This window comes from Parasteatoda tepidariorum, chromosome X1 (assembly GCF_043381705.1).
Source record: "Parasteatoda tepidariorum isolate YZ-2023 chromosome X1, CAS_Ptep_4.0, whole genome shotgun sequence".
Classification (NCBI taxonomy): domain Eukaryota; kingdom Metazoa; phylum Arthropoda; class Arachnida; order Araneae; family Theridiidae; genus Parasteatoda; species Parasteatoda tepidariorum.
In genome coordinates this window covers 28,702,949-28,729,095 of record NC_092214.1, presented here as the reverse complement: position 1 = coordinate 28,729,095, position 26,147 = coordinate 28,702,949, and the positions used below count along the sequence as shown (strand labels likewise).

General features: G+C 27.3%; 2 protein-coding genes across 12 annotated transcripts in view; one reads left to right on the top strand and one right to left on the bottom strand.

Moving 5' to 3' along the window:
• LOC107446663 (forkhead box protein P1) overlaps positions 1–2,480 on the top strand; it is a 241,511-nt gene extending 239,031 nt beyond the window's left edge. For all 10 annotated transcript variants that reach the window (XM_071187439.1, XM_016061360.3, XM_071187441.1 and 7 more), the window contains one exon: positions 1,465–2,480. In XM_071187439.1, the coding sequence (XP_071043540.1) occupies positions 1,465–1,666 (202 nt within the window). In that variant the 3' untranslated portion in view covers positions 1,667–2,480. The remainder of the gene's footprint in view (positions 1–1,464) is intronic.
• A 7,466-nt stretch (positions 2,481–9,946) lies between these two features.
• Positions 9,947–26,147, bottom strand: part of LOC107446657 (cysteine-rich with EGF-like domain protein 2) — a 34,344-nt gene continuing 18,143 nt past the window's right edge. For both annotated transcript variants that reach the window (XM_016061350.3, XM_016061349.3), the window contains exons 8-10: positions 26,008–26,094; positions 22,426–22,521; positions 9,947–19,790 (exon numbers count right to left, since the gene is read on the bottom strand). In XM_016061350.3, the coding sequence (XP_015916836.1) occupies positions 19,570–19,790; positions 22,426–22,521; positions 26,008–26,094 (404 nt within the window). In that variant the 3' untranslated portion in view covers positions 9,947–19,569. The remainder of the gene's footprint in view (positions 19,791–22,425; positions 22,522–26,007; positions 26,095–26,147) is intronic.

Genomic DNA, 26,147 nt, shown 5'->3' with positions numbered 1-26,147 from the left:
CAAGACAAATGGGCTTAGTCATAAATGTAGAGAAAACAAAATATATGTTATTTTCAAAAACAATTGAACAATGACAAAACTGGAGGGAAATTGTATCGCAATATTTGAGAGGAAGATTTTGCAGAGTGTGCTTGGCGGTGTAAATGAAAACAATAACTGAAGAAGGAGATTTAACTTTGAACTGTACAAGATTTTTAAACAACCCGATATTATTATATACATAAAAGTAAATAGAATGAACTGGATGGCTCACGTGATTCGAATGAGTGATGACAATACAATAAAAAAGTTATTGATTTTTAAACCCACTGGAACAAGAAAGCGGGGAAGGCTGCGGTTGAGATGGGCTGACTCGGTGGAGTCTCGGTTTCCTTGCAATTAATGAAAAGAATTGGAGATCAAAGATAAATCGGAAGTCGTTATAAAGAAATCTTCAGAGGAAGGCATTGACCCACATTGGGCTGTCTAGCCAACTATGATGATAATGATTACAGTTTTAAAAAAAAATATTCATTAATACAAACTTGCATAAAATACCTATTTACTTTTTAGCTATATACATCACAAACTTCATTCACTTGTGAATAGTACCCAAATACATTGAGCTATTTAATAACTATATTTCAAAAAATTTAGATTTTTTAGCCAAAAGCATAATGTACCTAAATCAGAAATAAAATTATTAATTCATTTTTCTTAAAAAAAAAGTAATGCACAAGAACTGAAAAAATTATGTTTAACAGTATATAACAATGTAAAAATGCTTTAAAAAATAATAAAATAAATCATCGATGATATTACGCATTACTAAAGAATTAGAAATATACAAGGCTATTTATAATTAAATTCCTTCCCCCCCCCCCGAGGTTTCAGAAGGCTAAAGTAAAAAAAAAAAAAACTAAGACAAATACCAGCTATTAGAACCTTGCACTAAATACAAGAACATTTCACGTTTTATTTACAGCTTTTGCAGGTGTTCTATGTATAACCTCTAGTTGCTGGGCATGCACAAAAGCGCCAGTTAAGGTCCTGCCAGATTCTTTAAATTCTGGTATTATCAATGGCATTGACAGAATATCTGATCCTTTCACACAGTTCTGCTAAATCACACAGCAAAGAGAGTAATTAAAACAGATTTTTTTAACAATATTCTCAATAATGACCCACAAGAAAAAGTCACATGTGCTATCAATACTAGTTATTGGTTGTATCTGGTAATTATCTTCAGGCAGATTTTCACATAAGTGGATCCTAACTAATTACCGTATGCCATTATATATCTCTTTCAAATGGTAAAATAATTGCGATGGTTGTATTATTAAGACTAATAATGCTTCAGTGTTTTTGCAACAAGTGCCTTTAAATGAGTGATTTGAAACTGGAAAAAGAAATTAACTCAGTATTAGTTTAAAATAGAGGATTAATTCAAAAAAGTTTTTTTAACAAATGTATTTCTCTTTTCAGTGAACAAAGAAAAATCCATGTAAAACAAGAACCACCTCAAGAAGACATGAATGATGGAGGAGACAGGTATTTGGTTGAAGAACCAGCTGAAGGTAGTGGATCTGATGAAGCAGAAGACTTATCTACACCACAAAATAGTGGATGCATAAACAGTCAATCCTCAAGTTCAAGACTGTCTTTAATTAGACCAAACTCTAAATGAAACAATTCATTTTATTTTAATTACTGTCCCGTATAGTTAACACTCATAATCAGGTGATATCAAAACCTGTCTGCCAAAAAAATCATCTTCAGTCTTCTAAGGAAGTATTTATTTACTGCATTACTTAAACTACTGTTGACATTATACAAACTGTCTTCGGAATACAAAAGAGAGAAACAACTTAATCATATTTCAATATGTGTTTCCAGTCCAGAAAACCTTTTGATATACCATGCTGTTTTAGTTAATGACTCAATGAGATACTAGTTCATATGTAGATTGTTCTAAATCATGCCAGTTACATGATGATATGACATAGTTTTGTTTTATCTTAGATAGAAAAATCTTGTGATCTAAGTAAAATAGAGAAAATGGTTTTGAGTGATTTTATGTTACACGCAAAATTAGAGTCACATTATATAAAAACATTTCATACATTTCTTACTAAATAGTAACTTATCATTCGTATGATCTAGAGATCTGCTTTAAAATCAAATTGGATTCATAGTTGATTGGTTTATGCCATATACAAAAATCTTTCACATTTTATGAAATGTTTATTAAATGATGTTATTATAAAATATCAAGTTTTAAACAAACACATGTAAAGTATAAATGCAGAGATGTAAATATTGATTAATAATCTGAATTTAAATATAAAATTAGAAAGCATGTTTTTCCCCTACTTCAGTTATATTCTATATTGTTACGTGGTTTAAAGTGAAAAATTGTATGAAGTGTTAAAAGATAAATTCTTTTTCTGTATTAAATATAACATTCAGTTTTGTAAATAAATATGAAAAGATTCTTTGTATTTGAGTGTTAGACATCACCCATAGGTGGTCACTAACATTTTTCTCCAGATGAAACAATTCATTTTACAAATTTTTTTAAGAACTTACCTACATTTGTATCAAGCCCAACGAAATACACAGAGGAAGTAATAGTATCCTTAAAAATGCTTTTAAGATTCCAAGCAAGAAAGCTTTCATTAAAATACACTCATGTCCATAAATTAAGGATAATTCAGAATCACACGGAAATCAAACTGTAAAATTAAAATTTCACCTGTAGAATTATTACACACATCCTGAAGAAGAATATGCAAATTACAGGAAACCACTAGATGACGCTGGTAGTACGTCACAATGACGAGAGTGTAAGAGAGGGGTATATAAGGAATGGTGGCAAAGAAGTAAAATTGTTCACAAGCGCTTTAAAGCCTTTCAGTGCAATAACCGCATAGTTATGGCACAAAGGAAGCATTTGGGTGATTTTTTACGTGGCAGAATCATCGGGCGACTCGAATGTGGACGTACCCAGCTGGAAGTATCCGAGGAACTTGGAATCACCCAGAGTGTCATCTCCAGGCTTTGGAAACAATTCCAAGATGATGGTAATGTGAGTTGAGGTTACAGCACAGGTCGCCCCCGAGTTACAACGCCGAATAAAGACCGGTATTTGGCAGTTACTGCCAAAAGAAACAGACGGAGCACAGCATCAGACCTGTCTCTTCAGCTACCGGTACGACAGTTTCAAGGCAGACTGTGTACAGACGCTTAAGGCACATTGGTCTATATGCTCGTAGACCTGTCAGATGTGTTCCACTTACCGCAACTCACTGTCGCCTGCGATTAGCCTGGAGTAGAGAGCATGCATTGTGGACACCGCAACAGTTGTCTTGTGTGATGTTTTCCGACGAGTCCAGGTTTAGTTTGCAGTCTGATTCTCGCCGAACTTTCATATGGAGAGGTACCCGTACCCGCCAGGTACCCGTTACCACCAAGACAACACCATTGAACGACACCGTTACGGTGGTGCAGGATGGCTAGTTTGGGGAGGAATTATTCTTGGTTCCAGAACTAACCTGCATGTTCAGAGTGTGACGATGACAGGCCACATCTATAGGGATGTCATTCTGGAACAACATGTAAGTTTGTTTCGGGGCGCCATGGGTGCTGAATTTCTGTTTATGGACGACAACGCCCGTCCTCACCGTGCAAACATTGCAGACGAATGTCTTCAATCGGAGGATATCACCAGTATGGATTGGCCAGCATACTCACCGGACTTGAATCCAAAAGAGAATGTGTGGGATATGCTTGGCCGACGAATTGCAGCCCGTCAACCCCCTCCCACCTGTCTACCGGACTTTCGGAGGGCATTGCTTGATTAGTGGTGTAATATTCCCCAAGATCAGATTGATAATTTGATACTCAGCATGCCTGGGCGTTGTACGGCCTGTATTGCATCGCCCGGGAGACATACTCCGTATTAACCATCATACTAACCATGTTATACTGCTTTTTGTAAATAGGTTCTTTTTGAAATTTGCTCCAGGGAGTAAAACTCGCAATTTTTATTAATTATGTCAAACATATAGCATCTTTTTTGCTCTTTACCTTTTGTTTAATACATAGACTTTACAAATAAGTCAAATTTGTTTGGCTTCTGTCTCTTTCTGTGCCTGAACTTCATTATCCTTAATTTATGGACATGAGTGTATTACAAAAATCATGTTAAAATAATTTTATCCATACTCATGATTTCTTTATTGCTACAAAACCAAACCTTTTGAGATAAAATGACATGTAATAAAACAATGATTTTTTTTAAAAATAAGTTTTTTAAATTACATATGTTAAGAGAACAAAATATTCAGAATGTTCTAGTTTATTATTTACTGATTTTTTAAATTTATATTGATTTTTTTAATTTTTTTTAACAAAATTCAAATATATTTAGTCAATCCGAGCATTAAAATTCAAAATTAACTTCAGGTAAATTCAATAATAGTGCGCAAAGAAAAAATAAACTAGCCACCCTGAAAACTTTTGATCTAATGATCGGATCTTCACGTTCTAGAACACAATCTTAATGGTTCGAGGGGGTAAGCTCAAGTATTCAATTAATTAGCGTAGGCGATATTTTAAGTTACGAAATCAGACACAAAAGTACACTTTCTTTGAATAAACATACCTTTTTAAGACGGATTAACAATATATATGGGGCAATAATAAATAAAAATGTGTAATTAAGAATTGTTAAAGGTAACATAGTAGGTAGTGATCGTTAAAGGTAGTAATTGTTAAAGGTAAGATTGCAGCTACCCCAAAATATAAGGGGTAGCTGTAATCTGGGAAATAACGTCACAATACTTTGGCCAGGAGAGCGGTACTAAGTTTGGACCCCTTTTAATGTTAATTTTATTTTTAGCGTAATTTGACATACCTCCAGAGCATTTTAAGCGAATAGAAAAAATTTTTGCACATAATTATAAAAAAAAAATTTGTCCTGTTGAAGATAAATTGTCCTGTTGAAAAAAATTTGTCCTGTTGAAAAAAAATTTTTGAAGATAATTCCATTCAAAATACAACTTTTAGTAAATATTTACTATTTTTTATTATGTTATTGAATAATAGTCCAAAAAAATTTGAATTGTAAGGTATACAATTTTTTACAATATTTTAAAGAACCTCATTCTAAATGGCAAAAAACCCGAAGTTTGAACGAAATCGGTCGAATAGTTCAAAAGAAATCGAATTTTAAAAATATGGCTTTTATAAAAATTCGATTTCTTAGAAACTATTTGGCCAACTTGGTTCAAATTTTGTATTTTGCTATTTTTTGCTATTATGTACTTGAAAATAGTGCAAAAAATTATGTACGCTACAATTCAAAATTTTTTCGTCTATTATTAAGTAAAATAATAAAAATAATAAATATTTACTAAAAGTTGTATTTTGAATGGAATGAAAGTTGGATAAACGAATTTTAAAATTGTGTGCAAAAATGTTTCTATGTGCTTAAAAAGTTCTTGAGATATGGAGAAATACGCTAAAAATTAAATTAACACTAAGGGATCAAACTTTGAACCGATCTCCAGGCTAAACTTTTGGGACCATATCTCTCAGATTGCGGTTACCTCCAATATTTTGGGAGTCAGAAAGCCAAATCCGTCGAAATAAAGGTATGTTTATTCAGAAAAAGTACGTTGTTGTGTCTGAATTCGTAACTTAAAATATCGTCTGCAATGATTAATTAAAATATTTGATGTCACCCTCTAAAACCTTTAAGATTGGGTCATAGAATGTGAAGATCCGATCATTAGACCAAAAGTTATTGAGATTGGTCCGCTTTTTATTTTGCGCACTTTTCAAAATGAACATATATCCCCACAAATGTAAAGTTTTTAGCTACCTAAAATAAATAAAAAAATTTAATGTATAAAAATAAATTATAATTTATAGCTGACTTTCTTCCCTAGAAGGTGTCCTTCAGCAAAACCTTGAATTGCAAGCTAATTAATTGATTTGAGAATGAACAGAAAAGTTTTTAGGTTAAACAAGCGACATTAGCAAAAAAAAACTTTACAATGAATATCAAATAAGCTTGAAATGAATCTCAATTCTACAAATTTAAATAAAACACATTAATTATCACTACCAAAAGCATACAAAGGAACAAAATTAAATACTTACAAAATGAGTTCGGAAAGCCAACAGTGACTTGTGTAGAAATTTTTTTAAATATCATTAACAAAAACAATTTTTGGCTTAAAAAAATTGTCATTTAAATGAGGTTTTGAGTATCTTAGATCAAAAGGATTTAATACTCAGTTACAATATCAAAAAAAAAGTTTAATTTGTGATATGACACAATAAAGTAAAGAGGGTCAATTCCCAGAGTATGTTTCAGGGGTGATTGTGAGCCCAGTTTAAAAATCCTGAAAATTTCTTGAGTAAAATCATTAATGACGCATTTCAAGAAAATTAATGTCTTTATAAATTTAAATCATTGATATTTTCAAAACATGAAATTCTAAAGAAATTATTTGCAGCATCATTTAAATGAATAATTATTTATAAGTTTACTTTTATTTCTAATCACATTTATTCTGCCAGAAAAAATATTTACAAATGAAAAAGATGCCAAGTATAAATTCTAGTTCTAATATTTTTAAATAAAATATACAAGAATTTTTAAACATAAATGTGATCGATGATTTCTTGAAACTTCTTGACCTTGGATAGCCGGAAACTTCCGAATCGTGGTAAGCGAAAAATCCGGAAATCCAGATTTTTTCGGAAGCACAATCATCTCTATGTTATATAAGGTTATAAAAATGTATATGTACAATAGTTGTAGCTCACTTTAAAAATAACCAATATAAGGTATAATAAAATAACTATATAAGGTATATGATAGGTTTGAAATTTTTTTTTTCTTCTAATGCCCGCCTGGAGAATGGCCTACGTCATACTGCCATCTGAAGGGCAGATTTGCTGGCCACTGCTCCAGAGGCACCATATTAGGTGGGCCAACGTTGCTCCCACAGTAAGAACAGATAGTACAGAGAATGAAAGAACATTCATGCCTTGTCCGGGATTCGAACCCAAAACCTTTCTGATGCAAGGTCAGTTCCCTGACCCCTGCACAGGCCGGTCAGCTGATAGGTTAAAATAGATGCAATTATTTTTTCTGCAACAACCAAATGACGCCTTAAAAGAATTAACAAAAAAACTACCTTTTTATGCAGCTAACAAGTCAAAATACCTATTGCAATAATTTTTTAAAATTTTCAATGAATACCTTAGCAACTCTTTTGACATTTTATATAAAAGTTTATGAACATATAGCTACAATTCAATTTTCTTTCTTTCCTTTTTTGGCATTATTTTATAGATTCAAACTTTCACCAAATTTCGAAACCGAGAAAGTCAAATACTAGGTTTTTGTTGAATAACAAGACCTTAGAGTTTTCAACTATGTACTTGATTTTTTTTTACTTGTGTTTTACTATTTAATGGTAAGAAAATAATATTTAAATATGTTGCTCCATTATTATTTTTTTCTTCAAAAAGTCAGTAAATATTAATTTTCTTCAAGAGAGTTTCGCAGTTTTGTTTTTATTTTCATTTACATTTCAACTCTTCTTTATTGCAGTCTTATTGATTTAGGATTTAAATTAACTTGAAAATTCAACTCCAAAGTAGGTAATGGCCCATTAATCAACTACACCATTTCATTTGTTACATAACCTGTTCAGGATATTAAATAACGCCCAGACAAAAAATAAATAAATATTTCTTCCCATTTAACTTCTTCTTTCACTAGAAAGGAAGAAATTCTATGCATCTATTAGCATCAGTTTAAGTTAATTATTTAGGCAATCACATGACCATGTACATTAACAGATGAGTTGCCTCTGATGCCAGAAGAAGAAAGAATAAAGGTACTTTGGCTGTATTTGATTGATACAAAATCAAAAATATCTCAAGAACCTGCATTTAAAATCTAAAACCACCAATTCTCAGTTAATGTGTGGTACCAAGCAAAACACTGGAATGTTTTCAGATACATATTCTTTTGGGGATATCTTTGATTAAGATTCTGTTTTTCTCCTCTCTCATGTTAACCTATGAAAAATTATATGAATACCAGTCCCCAATTTATTAAGCAATTATTATTTTAGAACATTGTTTGCTTGCATTGCATTATCAAAACTTGACCTATGGTTGACCTATGGTTACTTGACCTAAGTTACTAAGTTTTAATTGTTAAAGGATATCTAAAATTACTACAGTAGCTTTGGCAAAGTTCCACAATGTTTAAAAAATTCTAAAATTGAAATTTAGTAACTAAGCTCTATAAAAGACATTTCAATTGAATAAAACAAAAAAGTATTCAAAAATAATAATTATTGACTCAATAAATAGAGAATTAGTATTTGTATAATTCTCTATAAACTAAAATTAGAGATGGGAAAAACAGAATCTAACTAATTCCCTTAATACACCCTTTAATAAATATAATGCAAATTTAAACTACAAAAAAATAATTTTTCACTGAATAACTTCAGATACAGTGATCAAATTGCTTCATACATAAGTTTTAAAGTTTTTCAACTTGGAGGGTTTAAAAACCTTCATCTTATTTAGTTTATATTACTGAAAATTTATCAATGATATTGCAACAAAAAATAAAGTTTCTATTAACATACAATTTTATGATGACTTTGGATTCAGTATTTTCAAAAAACATTGAACTATAGTAATCGCAATTTTAAAAATATGGCACCAGAAGTTTTGTGAAGAGAGTGGTTGTAATTTGATTACATAAACAGTATCTTTATGTTTTGAGATGCACCTTTGAAAATAATTTTTGAACCTCATTTTGTTAATAACATTATAGAATTTGCATACACATGGATAATTACAGATAGGAAATAATAACAATTTTAAAAATATGGCACCAGAAGTTTTGTGAAAAGGGTGGTTGTAATTTGATTACATAAACAGTATTTTTATGTTTTGAGATACACCTTTGAAAATAATTTTTGAACTTCATTTTGTTAATAACATTATAGAATTTGCATACACATGGATAATTACAGATGGGAAATAATAACTTCACTTATTTAATGAAATTATCTTTTATATTTTACACCCTAAAAAAAACATTAAATTCTCGCCTGGTGAGTGCATCGATATTTCTTTAGCAAAAGATACAAAAATAATAGAAGAAAATTTAATTTAATGTTACACAAAATTCTCTTCTATTTGCATAATTTTTTTAACTATTAACCAAAATGAGAAACTAATAGTTCAAAAAGTTCTTGCAAAATAATAAATAAAAAAATTTGACTTATTAAAAAATATAATTCTGTTGACATGCATTATACGTGACTTATAATTATATGATGTATACATATCATCAACCAATATAACTGAAGTATAGTTTAGTCCTTGAAGGCTTAAAGGAAAAAAGATCTATACAGTTTTAAAATTTTGCAAAATTAGAAATGAATCTCTAAGGCCTAATTACTGCACAAACCTGTAGTCTTTAATACACAAAACTCCTAAATTTTATTAAAATATCCACTAACTGTAAACTGTTTCCATAATATTACTGTTTATGAATTAATTGCTGAAAAATAATAAAAGCTTGAATAGAAAGTTAGCAATTAATTCTGAAATACAATTATCATTAGATGAGTGGAGTTATATCTCTGATATAAGGGTTATAACTTATAAATTCCTTTAACTGATTAGAAAAAATCCAATTTATTTATAATTATCAAATAATTTGAATTTATAACTCTTTAGTTAGCTGGACTCTGTAAACAGGAGCAAACACCTTTATTGATAGAATAGAAAAAAGGAGGATAAAATAAAGAAGGGAGGTAGAAAACTTTTGAATGAGACTTAAATTTTAAGAGAGAAAAACAATTTACTTATAAGGAAATTAGTTACACTTGTAAGAAGAGATGCAAATAACTAAGAAAAATATTAACAACTTTATTAGTTGAAATGCTTTTTTATTAAATAGTACAAACTTATAATAAATTTATGGACATCAAAACATGATAAAAATGCTAGTCACATGTCAAATAAAAAATATATATATATAAAGCTACTATAAATTTTTACTCATGCAATAAGATTGAAATAAATTTGAACTACAATAGAACTAAAAAGTTTCTATTGTTCTTATATTATTTTGAAATTTTTATTAATATTATTAGAGTTTCTAATATATGAAACCAAATTCATAATACAATATTTCTCCAAAGTAGGGTCAGGTGGGGTAAAATGGGCATAAAATCAAGCTTTTTTTTAACTAAGACTCTAAAACCAAACCATTAAATTCATTTTACTGAAAACTTTTATCCTTTTTAAATACATTGGATTTATATAAATTAAATATGAAACGTAACTTATTTATTTTGTTTAATTGTTTTCTCACAGTAATGCATTTCAAAGAACATGTTTTGATATACCCACTTTACCCCAGAGTGGGATAAAGTTTGAATAGTTCTAAAATTTCTATATATTTCACTAACAAACACATGTAAATATTGTTTTATGAATGAAAATGCTCTTAAATAGATGTATCATGATTACATTTAAAAAAAATAAAAGCTAAAAAAAAATTTTTTTTTCTTCGTAATTTTAAATTAAAGAGTTAATATTTATGTCTATCAAAATTAGGTTTCACTTCGGATGCAGTATATTTTGTTGAACTCTACACAATTTTCAAAAAGCAAGAAAACTGTATTAGTTTTTGATTTCTTTGAAATATAATTGAGAATGTTAAACTTAACATCTATAGTGGTAATTTAAAGTGTTTTCACTATTTATAGCAGACATACATTTTTATTCAATTTAGTTGTTTCAAGAAAATTGTTTCTTTTCCATGATTGTTTCTTTCCCAACTCATCTATATCTTTAAATATACTTAATAAGCAGTACCGTTATGCTATTTTGGATTTTTTTTTAAATTGTGTATTATGTCTGTTATGTTGTCATTTCCTATCATTATTCTTTTTAAAAAATAGAATTTAAAAGTAATGTTTTCTGTGTTAAAATTATGGCGTAGAGTTATAAACAAACAAGTAAATTATTTTTTTAGCTATTTCATTATAAAATAGAGCATTAGACACTTTCAAAAGCTAACACAGAAGCAAAAAATATCCCTATCATATAACACTTAGTTAAACCTAACCATATACCCACTTTACTCCACCTCAGAAAACAATTCATAATAAATAGAATTTTGAAATCTATTCTTAAATTTCTCTGTAGATCTATTCTTCAGAGGTCCCTCTACCATTTTGAACTAAAACTAATAGTTTCTGGCAGTTTTTAATGATATTGATATTAGAAGAAAGTTCATCAAGAGCTTAAACTAACAAGCTTTAAAAGTTGACCAGATAGTTTGTAAACATTAAATTTTTTATCAGTTTCTAAAACTGATATAAATATGCTTACCCAATCCCAGTAAATGTCTCTAAAAATATTAAATAAATTATTTCAACTTAAAAGGAGAAAGTAGATGTTTTTTAACACATGGGTGATTCTTACAAAATACGACAATTTACAGTCCCTTGCTCCAAGATCTAATACCATACTACTAAAATGACTTCTTTTTTTTTTTTTGAAGTTTAATAGATAGCATTGCTGTTAATATTTTAAAATGACCTTGTACTAGAATTGACTGTTTCGTATATTAAAAAAATTTAATTGAATTTCAAAATTTCATTTTCCCTGTATGTCACAAACAATATATACAAATTGCAAAATTATATATAATAACTAGCTTCAAAACTTCCCAAAAATTTTTCGATATCTAATTTTTTTTTTATCTCAACCATTGTAAGCATTTCTAGAATATATGCAGAGGGTATTATTAATAAAAACTTTGTTGAAAATAATTTTTTCTGTTAATAATTTGTTTGTCACAAGAAAATCTCATTTTCCTGGCTAGTTTTATTTAGAGATTTATAACCAAAATAGATAGCGTCAGCAATCAATATCTTATGTTAATAGATTCATTAGAATACCATCCTATCTGAACATGTCTTATTGCATGAATAAAGAATCAACTATCTGGTTCAAAACCTATTTCAAAAAATTTTCAAGGTGAGTAGGTTCTTATGTTGTCATTTTCCTGTCTTCTTGAAATCATTAATAACATAAACGACATCGAGTTACCTGAGTTATTTCACGAAATCCTGTTGTTTTCTGCGGAATGTAAACATCTTAGGCCAAAATATTAAATTAAAGTAAGGTTAAATGCTATATAATGGCAAATTGTCATTATCCTGGCTTACGAATGCCAGGACATTGAAACAGTTACCAGAAATTTTTTTAAAATAGTTTAATGTAAAGAGAGAAAGCAAATGTTAACCTAATATCAAGTTTATGTAAGATTGTAATATGCTTGAATGTAATCAATGTTTTNATGCTTGGATGTAATCAAAGTTATTTATTTATTTAATCAATGATTATTATAAACAATTTTATTCTGCACATATCAGCAAGAAAAACATTTATGATTTTTTCTACAGTGGATAAAAGAATTAAGTTAAGCAATTCATGATCCATCTAATGCAAAGGCTTAAGTTAAGTTACTTACTATTAGCTTAAAATGACTGTTTTTTTAACTTATATATAATATGTCATTTTCCTGGCATTCAAAATTTGGTGAATTTCTATTATATTTTTTTTCTTGAGCAAATGTCAATAAACTACACTGCTGTATGTAAGATAGAAAAAATGTAACTAAATAAATATACACAAAAAAAAATTTAGATTATTTTGAAGATTTTAAATATGAATAATTTTTTTGTTCCGAATTGTCATGCTTCCAAAGAATCACCCATATACCTATTTCCCCCACCGGACTAATAGGATTGTGGCTTTTAAACTCTAAGAAAGCAACTATGGCCTTATGAAAATTGCTGAAAATATATCAAAGTACTATGATTAGGGTTAAAATTCTGCCATATCATTCAATAACAAATAAAGAATGTCAATGTAAAGCAGTATTTTCATTTTTACCATTTATAGTTCGTTTATGTGAGTGATGGAAGTAATTATAGAGAAAAAATGCATAAATAGTAAAATGCAATTTTCAATTGATGTATTTTAATACATAAACAGTACAGCTACAAAAATACAATTGTGTTTGTAAAAATAATTATATACACTAAGCATTTCACAAAAAATAAGATGTTAAAAGTAAAAAAGATAAAATAGTGGAATTTCTTAATTTTTATAATATAACAAAACCACTTCATTAACACTTTAAATGAAGAATGTAATTTTAGAAAACAAAATATTTACATTTAGGCAAAACATGAATTATTTCTAATTTTTAAAAACTTCTCAAAATCTTTGTGCCAACAATCAGCAAATTAGAAATTATTAAAGAAAAAATGTTAAGAAAAAAATATATAATTTTACGCTTGCTTACAAACAACAAAATCAACAAAATGACGATTAATTAGAAAACTATGTATGCAAAAATTAACCATTAAGCAGTAATCAAATTTGCTAAATAAAAATGTTAAATATCTTCAAAAAATTAACAAATACAAATAGTTAATAAAAATTTAACATGGTACGAAATCTTAGCAGTCACATTAATTAATAAATCATAATATAAACAAAAATATGTGTTAATTAAGTTTATGCTAGTGAGTATCCACATATGAAGAAATTATAAATATGGTTAAAAAATAGAACATTTAAATTCCTGACAGCACTATCACACTATAAAATATTTGCAGCAAAAATAAATAACAAATAAAAATATAGGAACAGTACCTGTAGTCAAAAAATCAGTGCCAAATATAGTAGTTTTATGGGACAAATGATAAAATTTTAATTGTCTTTAGCTTACTTATCACTTTACAATTTTAACATGTTTTCAAACACATCAGATGCTCCCTTTTACTTATACTATTATGCTCTAATAAAACTAATGATAATATGAGTATTAAAATATTACATAATTCCCTTTTGTAACTTTAAACCAAGAATTAATAAATGTATATTGTGCCATTAAGTAGCTGGTCAAAAATATTTGTAAATTTTTTTTTTCTTTCTCTTGTTTTAAAAAAAGGTGATTTATGAAAAACTAAATAATTGGAATCTGCTTTTTTTGTAAATTTATTAGTATGCAGTGGGAATCTTCTGCATTTTTTCCGTATCTTTTGCCTTATAACTATCCCCTTTATAACTAGAGGTTGGAAGCTATGTGAAAGTTAAGTTTAAATATATAGTTTTACTAAATCTACTCAAAAATTAGGAATAATTCGTAGCCATTTTAAAATAAATAAGGTACAAGGATGCAGTTAGAAAATTTATCTACCAGCAGAGCAACTAAGAAAGAAAAGTAGGGGGTAGATCGCAAGAGGTTAAATACTCATGGCATAAAAAATGCTTAATACTACAGATACAAATTGGAATAAATTTAAATTATTTGTAACTTGTGCTATTTAATGACAAAATTGACTAATTGGTATGATGAATTGATAATGTATGTCAAAGTTTTACCATTTTTATTATATACTATGAATAATTACACAGTATTTTTTAATTAAAAACTTCTTGCACTTGAATAGTTCTCGTGATTATAATAACAAGCAATTTTGTTAAGTTACTGTATAATTTGAATGCTTATCATTTAGAGCAGCAGTTCTAAACTCATGGGCCTTGGACAGCATAGTACTGGATCATGGACTCTGGTCTCTAGTCTAAGCCAAAATAAAGCTTGAGGTCTAATACAATTTTTTTGGGATGATTCTATTACATGATTAATGATTTTAATAAATTAAAGAAAAGTAACCTCCGCTTTGAAATTGGATGAAACACCTTTTTTAGCTTCCACTTTGTATAGGGATTTAGGGTAATAGTCATTTTGTAATTCTGAAGGTCAGGGAAGAGAAGGAAGAGAAATACATTTTCTGTTCTTCATGAGCATCATTCTTTTGTTTACCTCACCACTTAGTGCAGGTTGAACATTCCTTAATGCACTAGGCCGATATATTTGAAGATTGTGATTGCACTGACAAGTGCTAGAAATGCACATCCTCTTTCATTGCTTAGTGAATGCTGTCCCTCAAACAATAGGAGAGGGTTATATTTATATCAGTGGAAAGGTGACCTGAAGTACAAAATATATTCTTCTAATTTACAGTGAAATCACCTTGGCTGCAACATGTAAACATTTCTCAGTAGCTGACAAAGCAAATATTATCCAAATATTAGTCCAGTTTGTACAAACAAAAACTGAATAAGTAAAAATTTTAAAGGACTTCCACCAAAATCATCCTCAAACAGCTAGGTACTGTAGTCAAAATCCAATGTTTTAGGAAAAGTTGCTAAAAAAGTTAAAACTATGAAAACCTTCCCATATGCAAAACTTGTGTACATATGGGTCTATTTAAAAATAAAAATCTAGTAAAATTTCATCTCATATTAATCTGGAAGAATTTATCGACTTAAAAAGAGACATAATTTAGTATATCGCTCAGCAAGCAGTTTGCAAGCATTAATGATGTAAGTGACGTGACTGTGGAGGAATAGAGCCTTGACATCTTTAATTAAAAACGATGTTCCAAAGAATATTTTTAATGGAGATAAAACAGGTTTATTTTTTAAATATCTTCCGAATAAACAGTGAAGTCATATATAGTGTAAGGTGAACAATGTCAGGGTGGTAAATAGTAAAAAAAATTAATTACTGTGTTATTGTGCCGTAACATGGATGGCAGCGAAAAACTGAACCCCTTGTAATTGGCCACTCCAAAAACCCACGTTGTTTTAAAAATGGCAAAACATATCCAACAAAGTATAAATCAAATGAAAAAGCATGGGTGACCAAAGTCATTCTCAGAGAATATCTACTAGAATTTGACAGAAAAATGTGAGTACAAAAGTAAAAAGAGATATTATTCATCGATCAGTGTATGGCTCGCAAGAAATTGGACTTACAGCTTGTGAAAATGGCCCTGGCTGAGTTTGAGTCTTGTACAACTTCAAATGTCTAACACAAAAGGAAAAAAAATTGTTAAAAGCTTTATCGTCTGTCTGGAAAAAAGATTCCAAAGACAGTATCGTTGAAGGTTTCAGAAAAGGTAATCATACAACAGTTCTGACAGTTCAGCATTTCAGAACAGAATGTTGAGCCTGATACTGCCTTTATGGAGAATTTGCAAATCTAAGATGTGCCTCTGATTGCTCTGAGAATAAGAGGTAATTTGAAAATATGGAACCTAATAGTGATGAACACTAAATATTCAGATCAATCATTATTATTTAATGAAGCAGAAGTTATGCTGCAAAGACTGAAAAGCTTCTTCCAAAACATAAAAAGCGAGAAAGAAATTGATGCATTGAAATTGTTGGGAAAGTCATTGTATACCTATAGATAAAAAAATGAGCAAAGAAACAAAGATGACAGATTTTTTTATCAAAGTAATGTAAGTTTTTCTTCTTTACTAAATAAATTGCATTTAAATTTCGAATCATATATTTAGTCATTTGTCAAAATGTAATTAAATTTGAACGCATTTAAATTTTAGTTTCCCATGGTAATTTTCAGGTCTCATGAAAATATATATATTCACATATACTATATATTCACATACATATATAATATATATGTGAATATATATATATATTCATATATATATATATATTCACATACATATAGGTATCTATTTGTCATTGCATTTTTTACTTGTATATTTAGTAGTTAATAAGCCTCAAAGCATTTTTTACAAAATTGGTGGTCTCAACTAAAGAGCTCGGGAACCCCTGAATTAGTGTATTAGATATTCCTCTTTGTCTCCAGATTTGAAATTACGAAATGAAAAGAAACCGCCTAATAATAAAGATTATATTATAGAAAAAGTCTGAGAATTCTATAGTTATTCTTTCATATTTAAACATTTTTGGATGTTTTAAAAAAACATATGGAGTAAATTAGTACTATTATAATAAAAAATTTAATATTTTTATCAGATAATTTAAAGATCTTTAAAAGAGTGCATAATAATAAAGAGATGTTTACTACGTAAAAAAAATATTACACATAACATAACGATAACACAAAATATTTACTATGTTCTACATTTTTCCCTATCTAATAAATTTTAATAACCTATTTATTACCATGCTTAATTTCTAGATATATTACAGTATTTCTTTAAATTTAACTCAACTAATTTCAAATAAGCTCCCTCAACTGATATTTCTTTTTCAAATTTCAACCTGTGGATTTTTTTTTTTTATTTCAATGTTTCTGCCATTCTTTATTGACTATTCTCGATTTTCAAATTTTAAAAAAAAAAACTTCTTTATATAATAAGTATTGTAGGTTTTATGAAATAAGAAAAACAGTGAAATAAAATTATTATTGTCTTTTTAAAAAATAATGAATTGTTCAAAACAAAAAAATATTTTAACATTTGATAACAAGATATTGAGATGTATACATCCAGACGATTAGGAACAGTTGAGCAGGGGCAAGATTTTGCATTTAACAATACTTTCTTTAGTATAAAAAATAACAATCTAAAAGCACAGTCTGAAGAAGGCAAGGAGACTTTAGGAATAAAAAATGCTAGAAGTATTTTACTGATGTGAATTAAATGCATATTTTCAGGTGAGGAGGAATATTTAAATAAAGTATAAAAAAAGCTTTTATCCAATATAAATCATAAGTGTCATCATTACTTAAAATTAAAAAAAATACAAAATCAATAAACTCGAAGATAATAAGAAATGCACTTGGAGATTAAATCATATTAGAACACTGAAAAACATTTTTTTTCTTCTGTGTCGTAAAAACAAATTTTAAATTTTCAAAAAGAGTAAAAGTTAGCTATATAACATACTTAATTTAAAATAATTACTTTAACACATCTAGAAATAAAAAAACAGCATAAATTTTTTATAAGTATCTTAAACTTTTAATGTTTTATTTCTTATTAATAAAAAGTTCACACTTATTGTGAGATGTAATGTGATGTAAACCAAAATAAAATCAAACATAATTCCGCATTTTTAATAACAAATATTATGGAACTCAAAATATACAAGAACAAATTATAATTTTTAGAAGAAGAATATAAACATTTTTTCACTTAAACTTCAACCTAACAAATAAGTATGAATTCTAGAAGTACATAAGTTATGTCATGAAGTTCATATCTGAAATAATTTAGTTAGTTAAAATATACTAGTTTCTCTGAAACATACAATACAACTACAATGAAAGGTTCATTAATCCATGACAATAGTTTTAAAACAAGTACTTTTAAAAATTTATGAAGCAAACCACTTCAACAACCAGTTGTTGGCTAACAGCCAGTGGTGCAAATAACACCTCTGCAACCCCCGTGATTGGTTTTCTTCAGTTTTTAATGTCTAAAAGAATTTAATTTTATGCAAATATATTACCAAGTTAGCCAATAAAACGAAAAATAATTAATTAAAAGAATTAAGATTTTAAAAAAAATTATAATTATTTAAAGGAATTTAATTTAATGCAAATATATCACTAAGTCGACTGATGAAACGAACTATGTCTAAAACACTTACGTTTACATTAAAGTTAACGTAACTGCCATCAACATATATAAGTACTTTGGCACATAATCCTTCATTCAAAAAAGTTGTGCACCCCATAATATGAATTTCAATAAAAATAATTTTATACTTTCTAAAATATTTTTATACTTTACAAATTACTTTTCAATTCATTTTATAGAAAAATAACCCTTAACTAAACTTTGATTATAATTATTGCAAGATAGTTAGTTATTTTCCTGTATTATTAAGATAAATTTCATTTCAATGTTGTTACTCATTAAGTGTATACAATGTTCTAATTTAGTACTTTTTCTAAATTCTACCTTTTCATCATAATTATTAATTCTTTATTAATGCATATAAAAATAATTTAAATTAAAATCTATAAATTAATATAAATTAAAATAAAACAAATTATTATGAATTCCCAAATGTCTTTTCATAGTGTTCTTGTCTCATATTATAATTTTTTAAAAATTGTCTTCAGTCTAAGATAGGGTGTATTTATAATTTTCGCATGGGGGTGCAACTAAGTCTATGTACACCACTGCTAACAGGGTTATGGAGGTTTAGGTTCCATAATTTTCCACTAACAATAAAAGCAACATTTAAGGTCAGCATTGCACATCAATTGCTTACATTTCCCTAACAAGATGGTACCCATCAATCTGAAGTTGTTCAGGCTTCAGTCGCTATCTGGGATAAAATTCTGATCTTACATAATTACAACTTTCACCATAGTACAATATTGGTTCAATTAATAATTTTACTTGTTGACAACCTTTAAAAAAACTAGTCAGTGAATATTAAAAGATAATGAATTGTAGCTAACTAACAATTAAACATTATCCATATGCAAATAATTATATGAAAGTGATAGCATGAATATAGTGGAAATTTAATATTCAATGTGAATATAAGTTAAATAGAGAAACAATAAAGAATCTATATTCATTATATTCATGTATATTCATTAGAACAAATAATAAGCTATTAATTATCAGATATTTATCATCATAAAACTATGAGTGATTTTATTGATTTTATTAAAGATCGCTTATCCCATTCACCCACAGTATATTCAGACAATCCAATATACACAGCTACAAATATACCTATAATACTTGCAATGAACATGTGTCGTCGAAATATAATGAAAGTAGCTACACAGAGTCCTAAATATGTTCCATAACGAGTGACTTCAATATATAAAGAGCGCCTCCAAGTTTTTATTTCTAAACAAATAAAAAGAATAAAATATTATGGAATGAAAAACAGTTTACAGCAAATTTTAGCAGAATTTTTTTTTTTTTTTTGAATATCTTAACCAATAATAGATTTAACTTAAACGAAATAAAGATTATTGAACTAATACTACATAACAAAAAAATTTTAATGGACAATTACATTCAATTTTTTTAATGCATTCAGAATCACTCGAAACCCCTAGAAAACATTTCATTACTTCTCTCAAAACAATAATTATCAAGTTATTTTTACTTAAAAAAAATCATACTTTCCTTTTTTAGCTGATCACAAACTGATGTCAGTTGTGCCTAGTTGCTATTTATTTAGAATCGCTTTACATTTAAAGCCATAGCATTCCAGCTTTCATTTGAATTTTTGTAATTAAATCTATTTCAAATTGCAAATAAATATAACAAAAAGATGTATATTAAATTATGCCTCAATGAATATGCATGTAAATTTGGGCTTAATATAACAAATTTTAACATCATCATTCAATTTTAATGTTTACAATGAACTAGAGTCGACAAAAAAATTTTAGGTCTGAATATTTAAGATTTTTAGTTCAGTAAAGGTGTAAAAATTAGTTACGGGCAACTGATATTACTCCTTCATATGCTGCTTAAAATAAAAATAAAAATTTTAATTTTTTATTTAAATTATTTGAATTTATTTTATTTGTATTATTTGAATTTTTTAACCATACATGTTTAAAAGAATATTTTAGATTTTTTCTGAGATTTATTTTTATGTTATGAAATCTCATTTTAAGTTGAATAAATGTTAAATAATTTTTTTTTATAGAACAGTTTTAGATTTCAAAAAATGTAAAAAATTAAAGTTAAGGATTCCTTTTTATTTATTCTAGCTTGAATTCACTGCAGGGAATTATTTTCAGCATAACAAAAAACCTTTAAAAAAAAGCTGTGATCTCAGCAAAACTTTTAATTCCCTCTTTAAAATTTTAGATTAGAATTAGATCGAAAGATAGATAGAAATAAAATACTGATTTTACTGATAATATCGAATTACATTCAACATTATAAAGCCCAAAATTACAATCAACAGTATGAAGAATACCAACAAAAAATATTTTTTAATTATTAAAATATTATTTTAAAGTGAAAAAGTGGAAAAAATATTTCAGCAAAATATATTAACTTCATTTTATTTACATTCATATATATTATAAGAGTATTGAAATCAAAATCAGGCATACACATTTATTTATTTCTAAATGTAATAAAAAGTATACCCATGATAAGTAATTAAAGAAAACAAGTTTGTTTATGAATGTAAGTCAACAGGGATACCTGTAATTTTACACTTATTTTCATTTTTCTTATTAAAAATATTTAAAAAATTTAAGAATTCTACTTTGTTGAGCATAAAAAGAATTTGTTATTTGAAGAAACAGAGGTAATAAATTAGCTGTAACCAAACTAGTTAAAATGCTATATTACAGAAACAGGGATTTAATTTTCATAAACATAAAAAAATAATTTCTAGCCATAGCAAAACTAATATTTACTGAAAGAATAAAAAAGTTAAGAATAGATATCAACATTACTGTCTATTTAATAAGTAATTAAAAAAAGAGCATTAGAAATCACATTCATTTTGTGTGATTTTTTTTTTTTTAATCTTTCCTGAAACAAAAATGTGTAACTCAATAATTCACTGAAGTTACATAGCTACATTAAATTATATCAAGTGAAATTTTGAGCATAAGCACATAGACTGAGTCAATAATGGACATGTTTTTCAGTGGACTAGATTCTTGAAAGTGTTGACTCATTTTTCGATTAAAATTGAAGCCATAAATGACACTCGTTAGTCATTGATATCAATTATGTTACATGTACTTTATCTAATCCGCCAGTGATTTAAATTAAATAGTTAGGCTATAATTGGTATTAAAATATTTAATATTTATTATTAGGTATTTAATGTTTAATACATAGTAAAAAAAAGGAACAAATATTTACATATAAAAAAAATTTCAGTTCTAATATAAGAAAGGCTGTTTGCTTAATGCTTCACTGAAATTATGTAGTCAAATTAAATTGCATCACCTGAATTTTCAAGCATTAGCACACAGATTGTAACAATGATAGATAGTTTTTTCAATGGACTAGATTTCTGGAAGCACTTTTTAAGGCAATACCAAATACTTAAATCATCAACCTAATATCTTAATTTTACTTTTATTCAATCTGCAACTAATTTCAATTAAGTAATTAGGCTGCAGCTAAATCTTAACTCAAAAAGAAGTGAAATAAAGTAATCTTTTCCTTAAACTTTCACACCTCTTATTTCAGCCAAAGAGAAATATTGAGCTGCATAATCATTTCTTCAGTTATTTCAGTGATAAGTTTGTTCAGCTATTTTAGTGATAAGTAATTTAGCATGTTTTCCATGTCTGTAATAAGTAATTCTCACTACAATTAAAAAATGGTTGATATTGTTAAAAGAAATGATAAAGGAGATGATTATTTCACAGCAAAATAATTACTGTGATCAATTATGTTCTGTAAATCAATCATATAAACTTCATGATTTATATCACTCTACAGCTCTTAGACTTATGCCAAGATATATAGTGAAAATTGTTTGTCTTACCAATGCACAGAGGGTCTTCATATGTATAGCCACTTGCACATTTAATGCACATATCAGGTCCATCACCAGTACATCCATCACATGATTTATCACACGCTATAAATAAATAAAATATAATGACTTAAAATCAAAAAGTAAACCATAAGTCAATTACAAGGTAGGAAGTTTCAAAAAATTCAAGTAAAAACAATAATTATTTTAATTTTAAAGATAAATCAGATAATGAAAATTGCTAAGATAAGAAATTGATAAGATAATGAAAATTGCTTCAAAGTTAAAAATAAGTACTAACTATAAGTTTATTAACTTTATATATGACAATTCATAAAAAAAAAACTTTTTTATCCAATTAATACCAATTTTATTGAAATTTGAATTTAAAAAAATTGAAAATTTGTATAAAAAAAATCTTTATGTAATTCTGAAAACAAATTGTTTAGATTATATCTTATAACAATTTAAAATGTCACTAAAAAGTGATAATTTTTTTAAGTAGCCTAAAATACAAAACTTTTTTTGAAAACTGCTTCAAAGTATAGCAAAATGCAACTAAGCCAGTTATGAAACGAAATGCTCAGATATCAGGTCATGGCCAAAACATCCCATAACACGATTTATCTCAAACAACTGTCTAAAATTAACAGTTGACAAGGAAATATTAACCCAACAGTAGTCACCATAGTTTAAATACAAGTTATATAAATTTTCAATAATTTTAAGGTCAAAATAGTAATAATTTTAAGAATAAATATTTTTATAAAAATAGTTTCTGTGTTTTATTATCAAACAAAAAATTTATAAAACCTTATGTGTACCAATTGTTAAACAATTTTATTAAAATTAGTGTTTTTTTTTCAGACATAAATAAAAAAATAATATAAATCTATTTAAAAGTATAGCAAAATTTAATAAAAATCATAAAACAGAATGCTTATGAATGTAGAATGCTTATGAATACAATGCAAGTTTAAGAAACAATTTATTTTTATTCCTAAGGTGGCTTGCTTGATTTAAATTGATTGCACAAAATGTTGATGCAGGATCCACACTGTGCCAAATTTAAGGTAAAATAATTATTAAGTTCTCTGATTAACAAGATTAATAGTTAAAAATTTATCTGTTAAAATAAAAAGAAGTAAAAAAAAATTGAAGAAAAATTATGCCACTAAGGTACTTTTAGGCTTTGGAACCCCTGTTTAAATTGAGAAGTTAAATTCCTTGATAGGTTGCAGTTAATCTGAGTAAAAGTTAAAATAATATGGTAATCTGAAAAGTATTGTATTCAAGTATATAAATATTTAACAATGGCACATGACTTTTAGTGTTTTGAGAAGGATAAATTATGCAACACGAAAATAGCTATTGAGAATTGAAAATTTAGAAGTACAGTAGAGAACCATTTATCCGGTATCCAGATAACCAGGAAAAATTTTGCTCGGTTTTCCCGCCATTTTAAACTAGAACAATTATGAAAAAAAAGCTGAAATTGGACTCATCCGTGAAGCTCAGTAGAGGAAAATGTGAGAAGGGGAGAATTTTTTCCCCCGTTTACCCAGAGAATAGTAATTTCTTCCGTGACCTTGAAGTTCTTTAGATCGAGATGAGGCAGGGAAGGGATGAATGTTTTATTTTCTCCTTTAGGCAGTCAATCAAACTCAAAGGGGTGACATGCTGATTTCGCTTTCCCGTTGATTTACGAGGGGGTGGGGAAATGCATTGCACATGCATATCAGTGAACTGAAGATGAAAGAGAAAAATATATTTATCTATTTGACATCGCTGAATAAAAATAAAATCTTTTTCTTCTGAATAAATTCTGATTCTTTGGAAGTGCAGTATCATTTGCAAGTTTTTCTTAATGTGGAATCACATCTGCTTTAATTAAAAATTGCGTTTTTATAAAAATAAAAAAAATGGAGAATTGTTTATTAATTTAAACATACAATTATTTTATGAAGCAGATTGCAGTTTTGTTTTTCTGATTCCACCACGTTTGATTTTTTTTTCTTTTCACTATAAATTTTGCACTCAATAAATTAATTCTTTTTATTCATAAATTTTATCATTAGGTTTGTTTTTTTTTAAATTCCGTTGATCTTGCCTTGTTCCGGGTTTTAATATTTAGGCTAGAGCCTTTTTTAACTATCGTTTTGGTTCCATAATTTTCAAGTGTTGTTTTTATTTAAATTAATAAATTTTCCCTTTATTTTATCGTCCCCCCCCCCTTATAATTAGGTATGAAATATATTGCGCTATTTAGTCATTGGTTTTGCTTATATTAGTTAATTTATTAATGGTAATTAAAGCGTAATTTTTAAAAAATAAGTGTGAGAATTTTGTATTTTTTAAACTTGTTTTTCTTGTCTAAACTTGCAAATTTTTTTATTCCTTTAAATGTTATCTTTCTACCATATTATTTTTTTTAGATTTAGAAGTGTTTTTCATTTTTCTCTTACTTTAAAATGTGTTACACTTTTTCCTTGTAATTCGGGTTCCATAAAACATCGCTTAACGACACTTTTTGGTCAATCCAGAAAACCGGGAAATTCAGACATCCGGGATAGCAATAGTCCCGAGCATCCCGGATAATTGGTTCTCTACTGTACCACTTTTTTTAATAGTTTTTTTGGCTTTAAAATTATTTCACCAGTTCGACTTAAATTTTAGATTTTGAAACTTTTTATCATGTAGCTTAAATTAATGTAATAATTTGTATATTTAAATACGCAAAGAAATTTCAATTTAAATTAAAATAATAGGAAATGGTCATAAAAATTATTTATTGTGTGGAAATATCTCTGGACAAACAAGTATTACAGTTGAGGAAATGTTTTTTTTTAGTTCACTTAAATAATTTGAGAGCTAAGAAGTGTGTAAAAAGTAAAATTATCATTAAGGTTCAAATAATCTTAGATTTATAATCCTGGAACTTACATAATTATTCTTATTAATTTTCTGAACTTATGCATTTTTTAATGCACCATTAATTTTTCACATTGAATTAAACCCAAATCGAAAATTATTAAAGAAACAAATTATATTTCTAAATCAGGGTACATAAAGAGAAACTTTTTGCACACATAATTTTATGTATTTACAAAAAAAAAATTTAAAAAATGCTTAGCTTACAGAGGAAAATGCTTTAACCAACATTCATTGATAATCTTTTTGTTCAAACATCCTTTTAAAACATAACGAGTAAATAAAGGAAATTAGTCCTAATTAAAATTTAAAATTCCTTCTATAAATGAGAATTTTAAATCTTTCTAAATCATATCCTACAAAAATATTTATTATTTTTGAATTAAGAGATAACTCAATTAAAATTATTCAAAAATGATCAGTAAAAAATGCAGTATGTATGTTTCTTGTTCTGAATACTGAAACATTTATAACAAATTTAATTAGGAAAATATTAAGCTGAAAAATAAATAAATTGCTAACATAACTTATGAAAAAAAAAAGAATTAAAAATCAATATGAATACAAATCTATTATTCTAATATATAAAACATTGTGTACAAATTTATAAAATAATTTTTTAAAAAAATTCATAAAGCAAAACAATTTATTTCTACTTGCCAACACAACGATATGATCCAATGGAATTAACACAGAAAGTTCCAAGCTTACAAGGATCTGAACTTAGTTCAACACATTCATTCACATCTGAAAAAAAAGAAAAGAAAAATATTTTTAAGTTACAACTTAGTAAAGACCTC